The following is a 17,578-nucleotide window of genomic DNA, read 5'->3' as shown; positions in this document are numbered from 1 at the left end:
CTGTCAGGGCTGTTGGATGTTGTAGTGAACCAAAATGCAAAGTAGAGGAGGAAGAGATGAAATTTAATGAAGAAGTAAACATACAAAATCCATAGTCCAGAATCGAATTAGCTGATAGGGAACATGTGTAGACAGAGTAGCTAGAAGGAGCAAAGGGAGGAGGAAAGGACAATAGGGGGCATAAAATAATAACCAGGGAGAAATAACAGGATCTAACAGTAACTAGAAAAGACCTTTAATAAGGCTAAAGGGAAATAAAACTAATGACTAAAAAATAAGGAATGACTGAGGGAAAAGTAAAGAATAAGAGAAGGGATTGGAGATAACTGAACCATAGAAAACCTAAGTTAAAGATAAAAGAAAAACTAAAACTAGACCAATGAATAAATTATACCAAAAATGTTGAAGTAAAGAAATAACCAGGACAAATTTTTTTTTTGCACCATATTTTTTATCCCACACTGTTTACATTTGATCACTGCTGCACTTTATAGAATGGAAATATTCATTTACTGTCTGAAAAGCTGTACTAAATGAAATATTGTTTTGGATACACTCTGTGTATACAAAATGACAATGAACGTTGTCTAAGCCTAAGGAAGAGACAAACTAAGACTACAAAACGATCTAAATCTAGACAACACACAACAAGACAAAACAAACTTGTGAGCCCAAAAAAATAAAAGCTTAAAATGAAACAAAAGGTCCAAAATTTAAGATCATAGCAAAAGCCTCTTGTAATTTGTAACTGTACAGGAGCTACAGGGGTTCTTGGTTCAGGTAAGGACAGCAATTGGTCATGCACTTCACATATCTAGTGCCTCATTTATAAAAAATTGCATTGGTTCCATACTAAAAGTGTACATACAGTAAACACCTAGGAAATAGTGTACATTAAAAAAGCAAAACAAAATCTGATTTAATAAACCATATAAACACAAAACCACAAAAAATTCTAGCTTTACCCCAGACTTTGCAACCAAGTGAAACATGGTATGAATGGCAAGATGAGTCCAACTTAAACAGACTGATCATATTAACAATGCCATTCCAGATGGGAAGCAGTATAATGTTTAGCACTGGCAATGATATTTCGACTTTATGCATAACTTCATTAAACGGATCTTCAAGAATTAATTGTTGATTTTGTTTAACACCTGCAATGGTATGAGCACCTGTATGAGCCATTTCTCAGGAAACCCAGAGTGGTGAACAAATAATAAAGCAAACTTGAATTTAAGATGTCTTCTAAACATTTTCCTCTTTTAGTTTTGTATAATATGTTGGCTCAGGAGTTCTGGCAAACAGTATATCACAGTGAAATTGCAGATCCTATAAAGTCAATCTATGCAAAGGGTCCCATATTAAGTCAAATTACATGTCGTACAGGGATTATGATACAATCTAGCTTGAATTCTCCATCTGTGTTGCCGATTGCCCTGCCTATAAAATCTATGTACCCTGTATGCATAGGTCAGAGTAGGAGTACACAAGTTTGAGGAGCTGGTTTGGGTATATGCAAAGTTAATAGACGACACCCTTGGTATTTATGAAAAGATTTAATCAAACAGCAGAGTTTTTGCACTAAATAAACACTGCACATTACTCTGAACACACATCCCCACTAGTATTTTCAAAGAAAAGTGGGCAAACTGGTAAAGACATAAGTGTTATTCTTTGTTTTGGTGAATCACATAAAAACAAAAAAAAAAACAAAGTTGCAGTTCTAACACGAAAAACTGTGTACACACTTTTTATTTAAATTTTTGTGAGTCACAGCATAGTTTAACAGACGTCTTAGCCATTGATCAAAGGTAGTTTATAGTGACGAGATAGTTGTCGTCTCAGTCAGAGCAGAGTAACTGGGTCTGAGCCTCAGGCAACTAGACGTGTGATTCTAGGACAGCTGACTAAATTTGACAGAGGTTGCCACTCAGTGACAACTTCTGGTCCCTCATCGCAACCACCTGACACAACTGGCAACAGAAAATAATACAAAGGAAGTCATAACTTGCAACATGAAGCAAATGGGAGTATTTGCAATGACAGAGTTATTAGAAAACTGCCATCTAATTTTACTACAAAAAGGGCATACAAACCACATTTATTTCATTGAAATTATTGAAGTATTTTTATCATGCAAGTGGTTTGTGGTTCTCACTTATTCTGAAGATTTCCAGACAATGTATATTTAAGAGAGAAGATGGCTTCACAGAAGTATAAACTATCAGCTTCACTTAATGCAACATCCTTGAATCCTAACTAGCAAATGTTACAATTGTAACAATCAGCAATAACAGTGACTTTAATAGACCTTTCTATAAAAAAGATAAGAAGAGAAAGTCATTCATGTTCCTATTTGAATAATCTACATCATAAATTCCCTACAACTTTCACCTTAATGAATGTTTGAGATTGGTCCTGTGGGTCGAAGAGTCATAACACTGAATTTTACTGCAATTAGCAAATCTATGTTTTGCAAGAAAAAGGTGAGACATCTTACTCCAACACATTTAATCTGTTAGCAGGGAATTCATTTTGATCTCACGTTAAGATTTTGTCTCATCCCGAAACAAGGGGAACATTTCGCTGCAGGAGTGAGAAGTAGAATAAAGAACCAGTGTGTTTTGGAGACCATTTCATGTTTGAAAGTTGGTAACGTTAAAAAAAAAACAATGCCTTCCACAATGATCCTAAACATATTTTTAAAATGCATATTAGACTAACTCCTTAGTCAAATGGAAAATCTCACCAATTTGGTTTACTTTGATGTCAAAGGATTGTGTTATTTTGAATAATGACACCCTTGGGCGAATTCACTAAAGTACATTATGGCTTCGTTTGTGCAATGTTTGTAATTCTGATGCAAGAGACAAAGGCTGGACTGCTCCTAAAATAGCAACCCTCCCTGCTAACATCACGTGTCCATAAGGCAGTATGCAGGTATTCAGTGAAAGGCCAGGGCTAATTTTGGTGCATGAGAAGAAAAAGGTAAAAATCACCAGCTGCTCTAGTGGCTTTGCAAAAGGCAAGGTACATTTATTTCTAGAGCACATTTCTTTAATGAGACATTTCAAAGGGCTATTCATCAACAGAAACAGGAAGGTCTGAAATGTCAACAAATGGTGGACGGGATTGTTTCTTTCAGTGACAGTTTCTGATATACTGCAAATTATTGTTAAAAAGAAACAGCTGGAGTTTTTTTGAAAACTAAAATCATACCTTATGATTATGGAACATTCCTTTAGATGCATCAAATGTGGACTTTATCAAGGAGACATTTAACCTACTAACAGCATGTAAACATCTTTATTGTGTTACTAAGGCGTAGTATTTTATTTCTACACCAGTTTCATGGTGCAGTGAAGGTGGAATTATGTAACATCAGTCATCTTTCCATCCAAAACACATTGGGAATTTGAATGAACTTTATAAATTTTGGAAGAAAAAGCAAATTTTTGTTTTTCACTTGTCTTTCAACTTATGCATTTTCCCTGTGATTTAGATCACTCTTTGTCTAGCAATTGTTGTTTATCATTACCTTTGGTATTCATGGTATTATATATATTTTAAGGCTTTCCAGGCTTTTTCCACCTTTTGTCATCCTGTGTTTATTATTATTTAGATCGTCCTAGTCTAATTTAAGGCCTTCAAAATTACTTTTTCTACCGACCACCAGATTTGGTTTATACTATAGCAGAATCTTAACAACAGAATTAAGCAGAACTCAAACCAATAAACTAACTATTCTAATTCTACCTGAGCTGTTTAATTATCAAAGGCGCATTTTAAATGAAATTGTGGAACAGACAAATTGTACTTCAGATTAGATAGAGCTGATGAGTGTCTTTGAGTCCTAAGCAAAGTGGCTAACTTTGTAAAAAGGCTCACTTCTTTCAATGATAGTCTCGGATATTTAGAAGTTATTCAATTCTCACAAATACCAGGTTTACAATCCCTTCCTGGCCCTAGGCTAAGTCTCTCTCTTAATCCAGAATTCTTTTTAACTAGTGGTTTCAGTTGTAATCCACAAAAATCAGTTTATAATAAAAAGACAAACAAACAAAAAAACTGATATTAATAGAAAAAAAAATTAATCAGATGGTATCCCACAAAAAATCTAATTGTAATCCACAAAAAATATCAGACTTCTGCTTCACCAATCACATTAAAAACACCAAGTAGGCTACTGTGTGGTGTCTCAGCAGAGTGGGGCAATGGGCAATAGTTCCACTGGTTCACAGAGACACAGTGGAGGTCTTCCTGCGATTTCTCCTATTGGTTGTTTCCTTATAATGTTGCTGAATGTCCCCATGAGCTAATGTCATGTCATCTCCCATGTTAGCCTTTTGGCTACACAAACATGAACAAAATGTCATAATCAATACACCCCTATTAATGTTATTGACATATAATCATTCTAGTTTGATTATTGCTTATAACGTAATTAGAATTAATTCACCACCTTTAATTTCATCATTAAATAAAATTTGGATGACTTCTTCATTCATGCAGCCACAAAGAAGTCAGGTGTTAATGATGTATTGTTTCTTTATATTAACATGTTGCTTCGTTTGATTATCACAGCTTTGGCGGATGCAAATACATCTCTCTCCTTTATGATCACAGAAGTCTCTTGCAGGCACACAGGATTTTCCTTTGCTGTTTTTTTTTAACAATATTAATTTTCCCTTTCCTGTCTCTTACAAAGGTGACACGTCCTTTGCTCTTTTGCTCCAGACAGTGAGTTAAGGTGTTATACGTTCATGTTATATTTTTTAATTATATATTTTTTTTGTAGAGAAACAAGGCAGACTTCACCTCTCTTTAAAAAGTACTGTTTTACTTCACTCTCTCTCACCCCCTAGTGCCACTCTCCCTCTCTCCTTAGTTCCCTTCCAGTTCCTTTTCTACACAGCTGCTTACCATTATTCAATCAACTTGCCTTCAGTCACTCATTGTTGGATTGTCTTCACTACCTTCTGTAGATTCCCTCCTGTAATGTTTCTCATTCTGTTTCCTGTTATTTCTTGATTGTTACCTTTCGGATTTATGCTTCTTTGCCACCTCCTTCAGTGAATATACAAGGACTACTCTCTGCCTCCACCTTTGTGTTTGGATCCTCCAACAAACTTCCACAAACTCTGAAATTCATAACCTGGTATTTTGTTCAATCATTTTGAAATTATCTTTGAATTCATTGAAGTATTTATATTTAGGAGAAAAACTTGACCCTTTTTTGAAGAATGTATTTATGGGTGTGTTGCTGGTGCTTCTGCAACAGTTTGTTAAAACTCTGCAGCATCACTTTTAGAAATGCTTACAAATACTATTAAAGTGATATTTGTTTGTTCCATACTTTTGAGGTTTGCCTTGTTAGATAGGGGCCTGGTGTTGTCAAGTTTGTCTCAGCCTCTATAAACAAAGTTAAAAAAGTGAAAGTTAAAAAGTAGTTATATTTCATAGGTTTCTTTATTTCCTCAGTTGTGTTCAGAAGGGAGGGATGATGAATTGGAATTAATGCAAAAATAGGTGTAAAAAGTGTTGATCTACAAGAACTAATGGCAGTGTTTGGACTTTCATATATTTCATGCAATCTCCTTTTTTAACCTGTTGCAATTAAAAAGAAATGCCTGTAGAAAAGACAATAGGGTAGTTTTAATGGAGAGAAACAGCCTTACAAGTCTTAACATTTGCTCAGCGACCTTTGTAGAGCATCCACACACACCTACTGCATGTACTAAAAATGTTTACATACTACACCACTTATTCTTCTATGCACTGAAGAATAACTGGCCGCTTTTTCTGAACCTTTGAAGAGGCCATAAATGCCAGCAGTTAGTGATATTTCAAAGCTAGTTTAGGAGTTATTAGAATTCAACTCAAAAGTACTTTGCTAATCCTATATGGAAATATAAATGTTGTAAGAACTCATCTCTATTTTTCAACGCGTTGTGGTGAATGTTCATAGCTGTAGGCAGGAAGGAATTTCTAAAAGAGTTTATCTCACAAGTGATATGGAGAAATCTTCAAACTATTTAGTTTTACAATTTTCTGAAGAGGATGAACACTGTTCATAAAATGTTCTTTATTTGATTAAGAATTGTTTGTGGTGAAATCCTCTCCAGAGGTTCTTGAGGAGTTCCTAGAACAAAGCTGATCTTCTAAATCAGCTTGTTAAGCTTCTTTAAGTCATTAAATCTGATGTAGGTATTCAAGCAGCCGATGACAGAAGAGCTCACACTCTCCACAACAGACTTGGAAAAGATGTGCAGCCTGCTGCAAATGCTGAAGGACCTAAGCTTCCTCAAGAAGTGTTTCCTGCTCTGTCCCTTCTTGTAGACGGCTGCAGAGTTGCATCTCAAATTAAATCTGTTGTCCAGGCCATCACCGATGTATTAGTACTCCACCTTCACCTCATTTTCTCCTGTGATGTTAGTAGGATTAATTGTTCATGTTCCTTCTGAAATTAACTACAATCTTGTTCGAATTGTTAATTTTGAGGATCGGAGGAGTGTTTTCTCAAAATGCTACAAACTGGTTCACCAGCTCCCTGAACTAAGCTTCATGTCTATCTTTGATGGATCTAGTTTTTCACCCTTCTTTAAATCTATTTCTGCTCATATTTTTTGAAAGCCTGGCAGGGACACACTGGAGTCAGAGATATAAGCCATGTTCCAGTTAAACGCATAATATTGTATTACCGACCTTAATGTTAGGTCCTTGTTATGGCTTGGAGTTCTAATTGGTTTCCTAAAGATCACACTTTTACTGTAATGACTGATGGAAGTGATGCTTGAGTTTCCTGTTCTTTTCTCCTTTCTCATGCTCTACATCCTCAATGTGTCGTTTTCATCGTAGCTGGTATTTGCAGAAGTATTTGAAGTATCTTTGCAGCTTTAGAGATGTTAATGAGCTATTCCTGTGTCTAAAAGAAAACAACTTGCTTAGAGCTATGTTTCCACAGCTTAAGAAATGTCCAAAAGGGAAAACATACAAGCAAAAAAATACCTCCAGCTGCATAGCAACCAACATCATAACTAAAAAAAAAAAACCCAAAACTCTGATCCTCAACGGGTTGAACTAAAGTTCTCTTTAAAAAGAACATCAGAATTTAGCAAGCATAGCAAAACTCTAGGAGACATCTAAGAACGGACAATGATGAACCGATGTCACTCTGAGCCATTGAACCCCAAGGAATGCATTGGTGGAAATGTTTGACACTTCAAAGTAAATAAGCCATTAAGTGCATTTTACATTTTCCCTGTCCTTTGCATAGTATGAGTATATTACCAGTGGCACATGAAAAAAGTTGAAAAGTGTAGTTGCAGAGGGAAAATGAAAACTCCACCTCAGCTTAAACCACATTTATGCTTTTGAGAGATGACATGAAGTGACAACTCTTTATGGTGAAAATGCCCTCACAATTTCCTTCCGGTTTCGGTTCCATTCACAGTGTGCACATTCATTCCCATTGAGAAAAAACACAGGAAAGACTGCTTGCAGATCTGAAAGTGTATCTATATTTTCCTTCAGATGTAAGTGCAACGGCCATGCCAGCGAGTGCGTTGAGGGGGAACAGGGTGGCCTAGTGTGTGCCTGCCAACATCACACAGTTGGAGCCGACTGCCAGAGATGTCACCCCTTTTACCAGGACAGACCTTGGGCCAGGGCCACTGGGGATTCCGCCAACGAGTGTTTGAGTGAGTAGCTTGATTCCGGGGATGCTGTCATGAACCCGCTGGGTGCAGCCATCTGGAAAATCCACAGGGCAGTGTTAAATTCTTGTGACAAGCTCAGGCTGTCAGGGGTTGTGTAAAATCTATCAGTGTGCTTTGCCCTTCATCATGAAAAAGAAAAAAAAGGATATCACATTTTTACAATCAGGACCGGCATCAGGTCCCAATAGAAACTGAACATCACTGACTTTTCTGAGACTGTCAACTAAAATTCTGACTAGAATAAAAATTTTATTGTCTGTCACCAAAAGTGAAGTTCTGCTTTATAAGCAAAAAGCAACCAAAGATATTTATTTTGTACAAAATGGTTCATGAAAGTGTGTTTAATATACACAATCCTTGTCAAAGCTTTTGACATTTTGTCATTCTGTGTAATTTTCTTGACATAATTATCCAACTGAATGTTTTATTTGGTCAAAAAAAGGCATATTTAATGACAGAGGCAACACACCATACTGGCCATGAATCATAGTGTTAGCTGTATCATTTTGTGGGGCAGCATTAATCCAAATGTGAATCTTTGACATGATTTGAAAACTTCTTAAATAGTAACTAGCCTGCTTATTCTGCTTATCAAATCGCAATATCGACTCAAATACCTTTTATGCTAAGAATCTTATTTAACTACCATTTCAAACACAAGGGTTGACGAAGGACATATAGACAAGGACAAAATATCCCAGAAAATCCACTGATGTAATTACAGTAAATTGTGGCTCTCTGAAGCATGAGCAGATATTCTTTGATTAATATTTGTAAAATCTTTGAAAACAAATTATCCTTTCCTGCTGCTTAAAAATTGTGCACTTCTTATGTTCATATGCGTTATAGTTTTTCAATGACCTCATTGAAGTTTGTGGTTGTTATGCGTGAAAAATAAGAAAACAGTTCGAGAGCAATAAATAGTTTTGCAGAGCACTGCAAACATTGCTAATAGCTTGTTCATTAAAACATTTTTGTGTTTTATATGTTTGCTGAAATGCTCTCATCAGTGTTTCTATATACATACATTTGAGAATTATCTAGTTTGGCTTACCCAACCACGAGCTTTTAGTGAGTGCTGCCAAGGATGAAATGTAATTGGCTGAGTAAAGAAAATCATAAAAAGAGTGCCTCCCAAATTGTTTTTTTTCTCTCTCTGTATTTTCAGAATTCTATTAAGAAGCAAGCATGTTTTAATTAATCTTACTCTTACTTCCAAGCAGATGGAGTTCTAAATATATTACTGAAGCCCAACTTAATCAGTGCTATATATTAAGAAAAAGCTTGATACAAGGGACAAAAAATTCAGAAGCTGTATAGTCAATTCCTCTGCTTAATTGTGCAGCTGAAAACTCATTCAGATAAATTTTACCCTCTTAAGAACAGTAAACATAATATATTCTTTGTTGTTTGGGGCCCCATTTTTAACTTTACTTTCAATTCATGATTATGATCAACAATTTTTGTTTAAACAATGTTAAGCACTTATTACACACTGATGTAGAGTTTCATTGAAGTCAATGCACTAGAAAATGTTTTATGTAATGAAGCAGGGGAAAGAGTTTTGTTTTACGCAAACGTGATAGTCTGCATAAGAAAAGTGAAGGTATAAAACATTTTTTTCCTGAGAAACAGTCCATAGAAGATAATGAATACATGCAAATAAATGACTAGATCTAGAATTTAGATATAAAGAAAAATATTGTATTTTTAGAGAAAGCTGCAAACAGAATCAGCCTTTTTGGGGGGATAAGTAAACTAGTAGGAATTAAATCAGAATTTGAATTGGACATGGCAAATGCCTTGTGGAGACTTTATAGTTAAAGGAGATAAAGATTGGATTATTTAATGTCAATGAAGGGAAGCATTGCTTTGAGAGTCAGATCATTGTTCTAATTGTTAAGCATTGTGAAGGTTGCATCATTCTTAATGTCTGTTTTGCTACTAGAGGCACAGGTGCAGATGAAAAACAGAGCTCAAAAATCGGACCAAACAATCCTAAAACCTTGCTGATGAACACGAAATGCATGTGTTAAAGTTACATTTGCTAAAAGAAAGATAAAAAACATGAAGCAGCTTTGAATGATTTTTATGTTTGTTAATGTGTATAGACTTTTGACTGTCTTGATTTAATATTATATGAAAAAAAATTAATTATGCACACCTAATTGCTGTTTATATTAATGATTGCAATAAAACCCATCTCTCTCAAAAACTAAAAATAAACAAATTAAATCCCCAAAAAACTGACATCCATGCCAACAATATTTGCATTCAAAGTACCCAACCTGTCCTATATTTATTTATGTTTCTCTCTGAATTCTTCAGTTGAAGATTTAATTATTAGCACTGAGCTGGTTTTAGCTTGTTAAACACGTAATAATGTTATGGGTTCAAAGAGTTTGTTCAAATGAAAAATTAAAGCACCTAAACCTTTATCAGTTAATTCTTTTTCCATAAGATCTTCTTTAAGTGGGATGCACTTAGTCTTTTGTTCACATTTCCCCCCAGAAAAGGGTTAAAGAACAAAAGTATGTGCCAGTTAGTAAACTTTAATTAAGGGGAAAAATACTTGCTTGTAAAATCAAAGATGCATGTAAGGCTGTATTCTCTTTTTGTGTTTATTTTTCTTAGAATGAAAAGTAGCTCATTTTAAACAGACAACAAAGTTGTTTTTAACAGCCTGAGGTATCTGAGGTGTAAGGTTGCATCTGATATGCATCCTGATGGCTCCACAAGGCATTGTTTTTTTCCTTTTTCTTTTTGTTATGAATCACTTTTGCTCCTGTAATGATCCTAAGGCCTTCAACAAATGTATCACATAGATTATTTAAATGATCAGTGCTGTAACCCAGCAACAGGAGCAAGTATTTGCAAATATCTTTGTATTATTTTCTTTTAACTATGACACATTTCCTTTGTTTCTATGTCATAACATAACAAGAAAGACATCTCTATTCCACTAAACACGTTTCCAGTCATGCCTCAGATTAAACTACATTTTTTTTTATCCATCCATCACATTCCACAGCCATCTCTTCAAGTGAACATTATTCCAGCTGAATGTGGGCACACTTTATACTGACAACCATTGAAAAGCTGACACACAGAGACAGACAACCACTGTCTCTCCTGTTCACATTAGTTACTGTAACCTGCATACATTTGGGTATCTGGAGTAGACCAAAGCAAAAAGTCAAGGCGGCTGACAGGTCCAAACCTACACCCTGATAATAGGAAAGTGACAGCACTGGCTCACAGTGTTTTCCATTGGGACAAATATTATACATAGCACCAACATCTGTCCTTTGAAACGTTTGACAAATTGTTAGATATGTTATTCACCTATAGGTAGCCTTTGTAAACCTTTTCTTTTTTAGTTTATCAAATCAGTTACCATAAATAAAAGGAAGCAGAATTTTGTAATTTAATGAATAACATTTATCTGAATATATATTTAGATTCAATAATATCGGACTCCGGCTTAGCATGTCCATAGATGCCAAGTGCATCTATGGACATGCTTATGCTTGAATATAGTGTTTATTTTGGACAATCCTTTGATTTGCACAAAAGTCCAATAATCAAAACCATTTTGGTTCAGAGCTAGGGGCCCATGAAGAAATGGAGGAATACCCAGCACAGCAGAGCTGTGACCCCGCCCTTTAACCAGGGTTGGAGTTTGTCAGCAACCACCTGGTAGTTGGATTCTTCCTCGCAGGACCCGGCCGGGCCTAGTGTGACAGAGCGACATGAGGCCATTCCCCAGTGGCCCACAGTTTACTGAGGAGAAACATGAGGGAACAGTACAAAGATCATTGGGCACCTTTCAGAGGCAGAGACCTTGATGACCCGATCCACACGTACTTGCTTTGGGGACGTAGAATGACACCAGGAATGGACCGCCGCCACATATTCTGTATGTTTTTTTATTTTTGTTTGTTTGATTTGTAACACTTTCGGGTATGGTGCACCATAAATAATATTTAGTATTACTGTTTTTTTTTAATAACTATCATTACCACCTCCAACTAAATGGATTAGAACCTCAACCATTGTTTACGACCACTCCTAAACGACACAAAAAATCTATACAACACACAATCATCCATCCATCCATTTTCCATCACGGTTATCCCAAGTGGGTGGCCAAGGGTACTGGTGCCCTATCTCCAGCTGTCTACGGGCAGGAGGCAGTCCATTGCAGGGCAACACAGAGACAAACAGGACAAACAACCATTCACAGACAAGCCAATTAACTAATCTAACAGTCATGCTTTAGGATAAGATAGCAAGCTGGCGTACCCTGAGAGAACCCACACATGCTCAGGGAGAACATGCAAACTCCATGCAAAAAGACCCATGTGCCGGGAATCAAACCCAGAACCTTGCTGCAAGGCGGCAGTACTACCCACTGGTCCACTGGGCAGCCCAAACATAATCACAATTGGTGACATAAAATCAGTTTTCCACATCTTAGGATTCATTGTAGATTGCATGCCCACTTATTGGACATACTAAAGAGAAATTGTATGTACAATTTAGTTCCTTCTTTTTAGAATCTTTCCAATTCAGGCTCTTAATGTCTTCAGCTATATGTTTATACTTGTATGTGAAAAATGATGCTAGTAGTGTTCATAAAAAATATTTAGGTGTTTACAAAACATTATACCTTCATAGTTTGTGATGCTAAATATGTGTTGGCAAATATTTAAGAAGCTAGAGTTGACTATATGTACTGATGTGTTAGGATCTAATGGGAAACCATTCTCATTGAGAGCCTCCACTTTGAGAATTAAATCATTTATAGCCTGCCAGTTTGCAGAGGGTCCCTGGAAAATTCATTGTTTGCCTGATGTTATAATAGGTTCAGCCTGAGGCTCTTACTGTGGGGACACACTTTAAATTCCATCATCATATCTCTGAAGCTGACATATGCATTTGGTTTTAGAAAAGGGATTCATTTCTTGAACCCAAAAAAAATAAAAAAAAGTATAATTTTAAAACTTGTCATTTAAGCATCATCAGATAGTGCTTTACCTGAGAAACATGGTAGACACTGTATGAGCATTAGAATCCTTTTTTTGTTTTTCTTGCTTTGGGGTTTCATACCTTGTATGTTTATACGCAGACTAAAGAGTCTGGATTAGTTTACTTTAAGTCTGAAAAAAAAAAAAAACAGCTGTCCATTCCTTTTCCAACTCATGTCAGGAAAAGGAAAGAAACCTTAAACTGGTTCCAGTAAAAGGGGGTTTCCTCCCATTGGTCCACATGTGCTCAGGGATTGCTTTAACGCTAATGAATCAATACAGTCAACTTCCCACTGTCTTAACATCTTAATCAAAGAAGAGTGATTGTTGCAACTCAGTGACTCACTAGCTGGGTTTCCTTAAACAAAAAGTTTTTTTTTTTTTACCAATTTGATTTATAATAATCTAACTTATCTGAAGTTACTATAAATTCATTATAAGTTCTAATTTAATATTGTTGAATCTACATTTATCATGTAGTATATTGTTAAAAGACTGCTTGTAATCTATAATTAAAAACCTAAATGCATGTTTTATAAATTATTTATGTTTCAGTATCATTTTTTTCTCCATTTACAAACATAATCAAATTTTGCATACTGAAAAAGTGCTACAGAGAACTGCTTACACAACTCTAAGGAGCTTGATAAGTTGCTGAGAAATTATTATTTATTTCTAAATAAATTTAGTGCCAAGGGATATGAGAAGGAGGTGGGGATAGGATTAACCAGAGGAAAAGAGGTGCACTTGTTAAACATAGGAACGTTTTTTTCCTAACTGATTGGAATTTCAATAAAGTAAAAGGTAAAGGAGAATTGCAAATGACAATTTAAAATCCAAATTGGATAAGTTTGATTCCAGTAAGTTTCACTTTAAAAAGGCTTATTTAATTTAGTGTTCACGGGTTTTTGCTAACATGACAGTATAAAATCTCTACAAATATCATTATATGCCTAATTTGTGGTGTGGTTTGATTAAAAACACATGATTTTAGATGCATCTGTCAACTTAAAGAAGTGTTAAAAAGGGTTCTGTCCACACTTGTTTTCCCATGAAGATTTTTTAGCATTGCAGCAATAAGTTTTGATTTCTCCTCTAGCTGTCAACAATTTGTGCTCTTAAACCCTGAGATTAAATCACTTTAGGATTGATCACAGAGTGATAAAGGTTTGCAATATCTGCTACACAATTTAATGGGAGAAAAAAAAAGCAATTCCCGCACACACTTTTCACCCCTAATTTGATTTACTAAAAAGGATGATGTTTTCAATCCTAAAAAGCTTTTTCTTCAGTACCAAAAATGCTGTCTGTTTTAATAAATCAGTCAATGCGATGGTGAGGAGCATTTGCTGGGATTGATTTTTTTTCTTCAAATTGGACGTTTGAGGGCAATCACCAGCACCATAAAAGAGATTAAGCAAGTGTGGTGTGCTAGCCACTTGTCAATATTTATTACACAGCCATGATAAATATAACAATATAAGCAATTTACAATAGGCTTTCTATCGGATAATCTAACACAATTTATTTTTCCTTCTAGTTTTTTTAGCAATTTTTGGCCAAACAATTATAACTAAGACAAATATGTCCTTTTTTACTCCTTAGGGAACTATAAAATGAATAAACTAAACTTTATCATGAATGTTTATTTAAACCTTTACTAAGAACAAATTCCATCCATTTTAGGATGGAATTTGGTCAACGCTAAATGGGTATAAAAATGTGGAAGGATATATCACTCCATCTAAGAATTAATCGAAACATATTTTTTTTAGATCTATTTGCAGAAACACTGCATATTAATTGATGTTAGACACACTGCACTCTAATATATATCTTGCATGAATATAGTATACAGATATTTTATCTGTTTAGTCATTTATGAATGGGCTATCTGGATTTACAATAATAAATGTGGATTGGGGGTCTACAATTCTTCTTAAGACATGCTTATTGTTTTTTCAATAGTTTTCCTTTTTGTCAGCAGGGTGGTTCAAGTGTTGCCTTAACATCCTTAGCTGAGCCTTCAATTATCACAATCTTTTTAATTCATGACATCCTCATAAAGAAGTTTCTTAATTGTTTAGTAAACTAAGGGCCGGATCTATCAAAGGTTTGCATGTATAAAAACGTGAGCTATTTCACTGCGCACACTAAAAAATGTACAAACTGATCTATCAACAGCGTGCTAAAAGGATTTGGTCTTTAAAACGTGCTAAATAGCGCCTCTTATCCATTTAGTACTTTTTCTGCAATGAATGTGCAATATGGGGCGTTTACACGCAAAAGTGCGTCTTGTGGGAGGAGAACATGTAAATATATTAATTTAGCACTCGCAAAGTGATTTATCAAACCGGAAAGCAATTTGCTAACGGTATCTGACTCTATATTTAACACGTTTCAAAAGAAGGTGCAAATGGTCTGTATGTGTAATTGCGCACACATGGCAGTGGTTATTGTCGCAAGAAGGAGACATCTAAATGAAGCAAGGAGACGCAGAGAACGCATTTTTTCACTCCGTGTGAATATTTTTGGAATGAACGAGGAAACGATCATCAAAACATATCGTTTATCCAGCATTGCCATTTTGGAGCTGTTGGGGGAACTCCGAATGGATTTGGAGCCAGCCACAAGGAGGACCCACGCAATACCAGATATCACAAAACTCCTTGCAACATTGCACTTTTTTGCATCTGGGTCATTCCAGCGTACAGTTGCAGCGAGAGCTGGGATCTCCCAATCTCGTTTTTCAGAAGTGCTGTCTGACGTTCTAAATGCCATGTCGCCCTGATGCCCTACCGGAGAACCCCGACCTCCCCCCTGCGCCTGTGGAGCAACATTCCAATGCTGCGGGGATGCGTACGCGCAGTAATCACTACAGTCACTTCTTGTGTGGTGAGCTATGGATTCAAACACTCATTAAAGCTCAACTTTCTCACCGCGGTTCTTTGAAAATGGCCGAAAAAGTGTCTGTGAAGTGTATGAGAAGAAAAGAAAGGCCTCATAAAATATACTATGCAGATATACTATAGGATTTGTTGTCAAAGCAGCCCGCTGTAGCCATAGGCTGTCGCTACCCGACAGCAGCGACTAATGACAAAGATGGCGCAGGCACCGCACAGTGGAGGAGGTTTTACATGACCAACGGAACAAAAAGCAGTGATCATCAGTCCGAACAGTAAGTTTATTGAGTTCGCTATAAAGTCCACTATATAGTCCCCACTATATACATACATACATACAGTAAGCTTGTATGAGCTATGAGAATAGCACATTTTTAACAAGTAGAAAGGGTGGGTCTGTTAAAAAAATCCTCCACAATACCTTTAAGAATAGGCATCTGCGAAATACCAACAGAGCCCTAGTCTGCTATATCAAGGAATAATAGCGATTATAAGTACTCTTAAAACTCAATTAAAGGCCTAGTACACAAAACAGAGGTTGTAGTGATTTGTTCAAATAAAATGTGGCATATTACTATGGTTATGGTTGACAAATAGGACGCAAAGGTTTCGCAAAAAATAAATAACAAACTTGTGACTAAAACCATTTCTTTAATATAGAAAGCTGATCAAGCTTAAACATTTTGTTTTTGCAAATCCCAGATATATCTTGCATGCTTATTTATTTGACCATGCTATTAAAAAAGAAATGTTAGACAAGTGCTGAAATTATTAATATAGAAACAGTAGGCAGAATAACTTGTTTGTAAGCCCTTAAATCACTAACTGTTGTTGCAATTGCCTGCCGATAGAGGTCCCATATTTGTTTAGAACATAGAGTCTCATAGAATCATACGCACGTGCAACATGACTCATCAAAGGCTCATGCATCACTTTGGGTTTTTTGACCAATCCGACATCCCAGTCATCCGGCAAATTAAATGTAAAAATGAGAAATGATTTTGCCTCCAGGGATTCCACACCATCACTGTTCTGCAATTGTAATATGGAAATACTAATATATAAGACAGAAAAATCACATTATTGCTTGTATAGTTCTCTTGCAAATAGAATAAGGAGACAGCTTTTTATACTTTCTTATGTTATGCCCTGCTTCTGACTGATGATGCAGAGTAGGGGCTTTAATTAGCTGATAATTGATATTGGTCATTAACTTACCACTAATGAGAAATTAAACATGTTGTCAGCTCCTGCATTTAGCATGATAGTATAAAATATTTAGTTCAGGACTAAATTGTAATTCTGTTGAGAAGGTTTGGCACAACTTACGTGAGTTTTTATCTTTTAATCTATTTCAAGATTATCCGAGGAACACATATCAACATTAGTGACCTCATTAGGTTAAAATTTAATATGGCACAAGTAAAAAAAAAGAATATACGTATATATATATATTGCATTCATCCAATGAAGACATTTCTAGCAAGCTTGCAAGTTTACAGCCCTGCATGTGCTTCAGGGAGTGATAACAAATTTTAAGAAGAAATTCTGCCATAGATTTTAGTTGCATTTTAAGTAGGAAAATATTTATTTCTGTTGTTCCCAGCTATTTGGGTTAAATTTTTTTTTTATCATTTATATGAATTTACAACAGCTATTCTTTTAGGGATGCACACATTTTTTTCAACTCAACATTTTAGTACGTACCCATACCAAGTATTGATACAAATAAGAAATAAAAGGTTATTCATAATGATAACTTTTTTTAAATATGTTATCTAAAATGTTTGGAAGACAAAGAAAGACTTTTAGCTTGAATCCTGTTAAGCTGAGACAGTTTTTTACATCTCTTGACAACTTTCTACTAGGGATGGAACGGTTTATGAAAACCGACCGAAAAATTTCGGTTCAACTGTCTCGGTTT

General features: G+C 35.6%; 1 protein-coding gene across 1 annotated transcript in view; it reads left to right on the top strand.

Moving 5' to 3' along the window:
- Positions 1 to 17,578, top strand: part of LOC107096811 (laminin subunit gamma-3-like) — a 184,515-nt gene that overhangs the window by 46,359 nt on the left and 120,578 nt on the right. Inside the window, exon 4 of the mRNA XM_015393636.1 lies at positions 7,537 to 7,703. Coding sequence (XP_015249122.1) covers positions 7,537 to 7,703 — 167 coding nt within the window. The remainder of the gene's footprint in view (positions 1 to 7,536; positions 7,704 to 17,578) is intronic.

Source organism: Cyprinodon variegatus, unplaced genomic scaffold (assembly GCF_000732505.1).
Source record: "Cyprinodon variegatus isolate N-32 unplaced genomic scaffold, C_variegatus-1.0 Scaffold651, whole genome shotgun sequence".
Lineage (NCBI taxonomy): Eukaryota > Metazoa > Chordata > Actinopteri > Cyprinodontiformes > Cyprinodontidae > Cyprinodon > Cyprinodon variegatus.
This window is presented reverse-complemented; position numbering and strand designations above follow the sequence as displayed.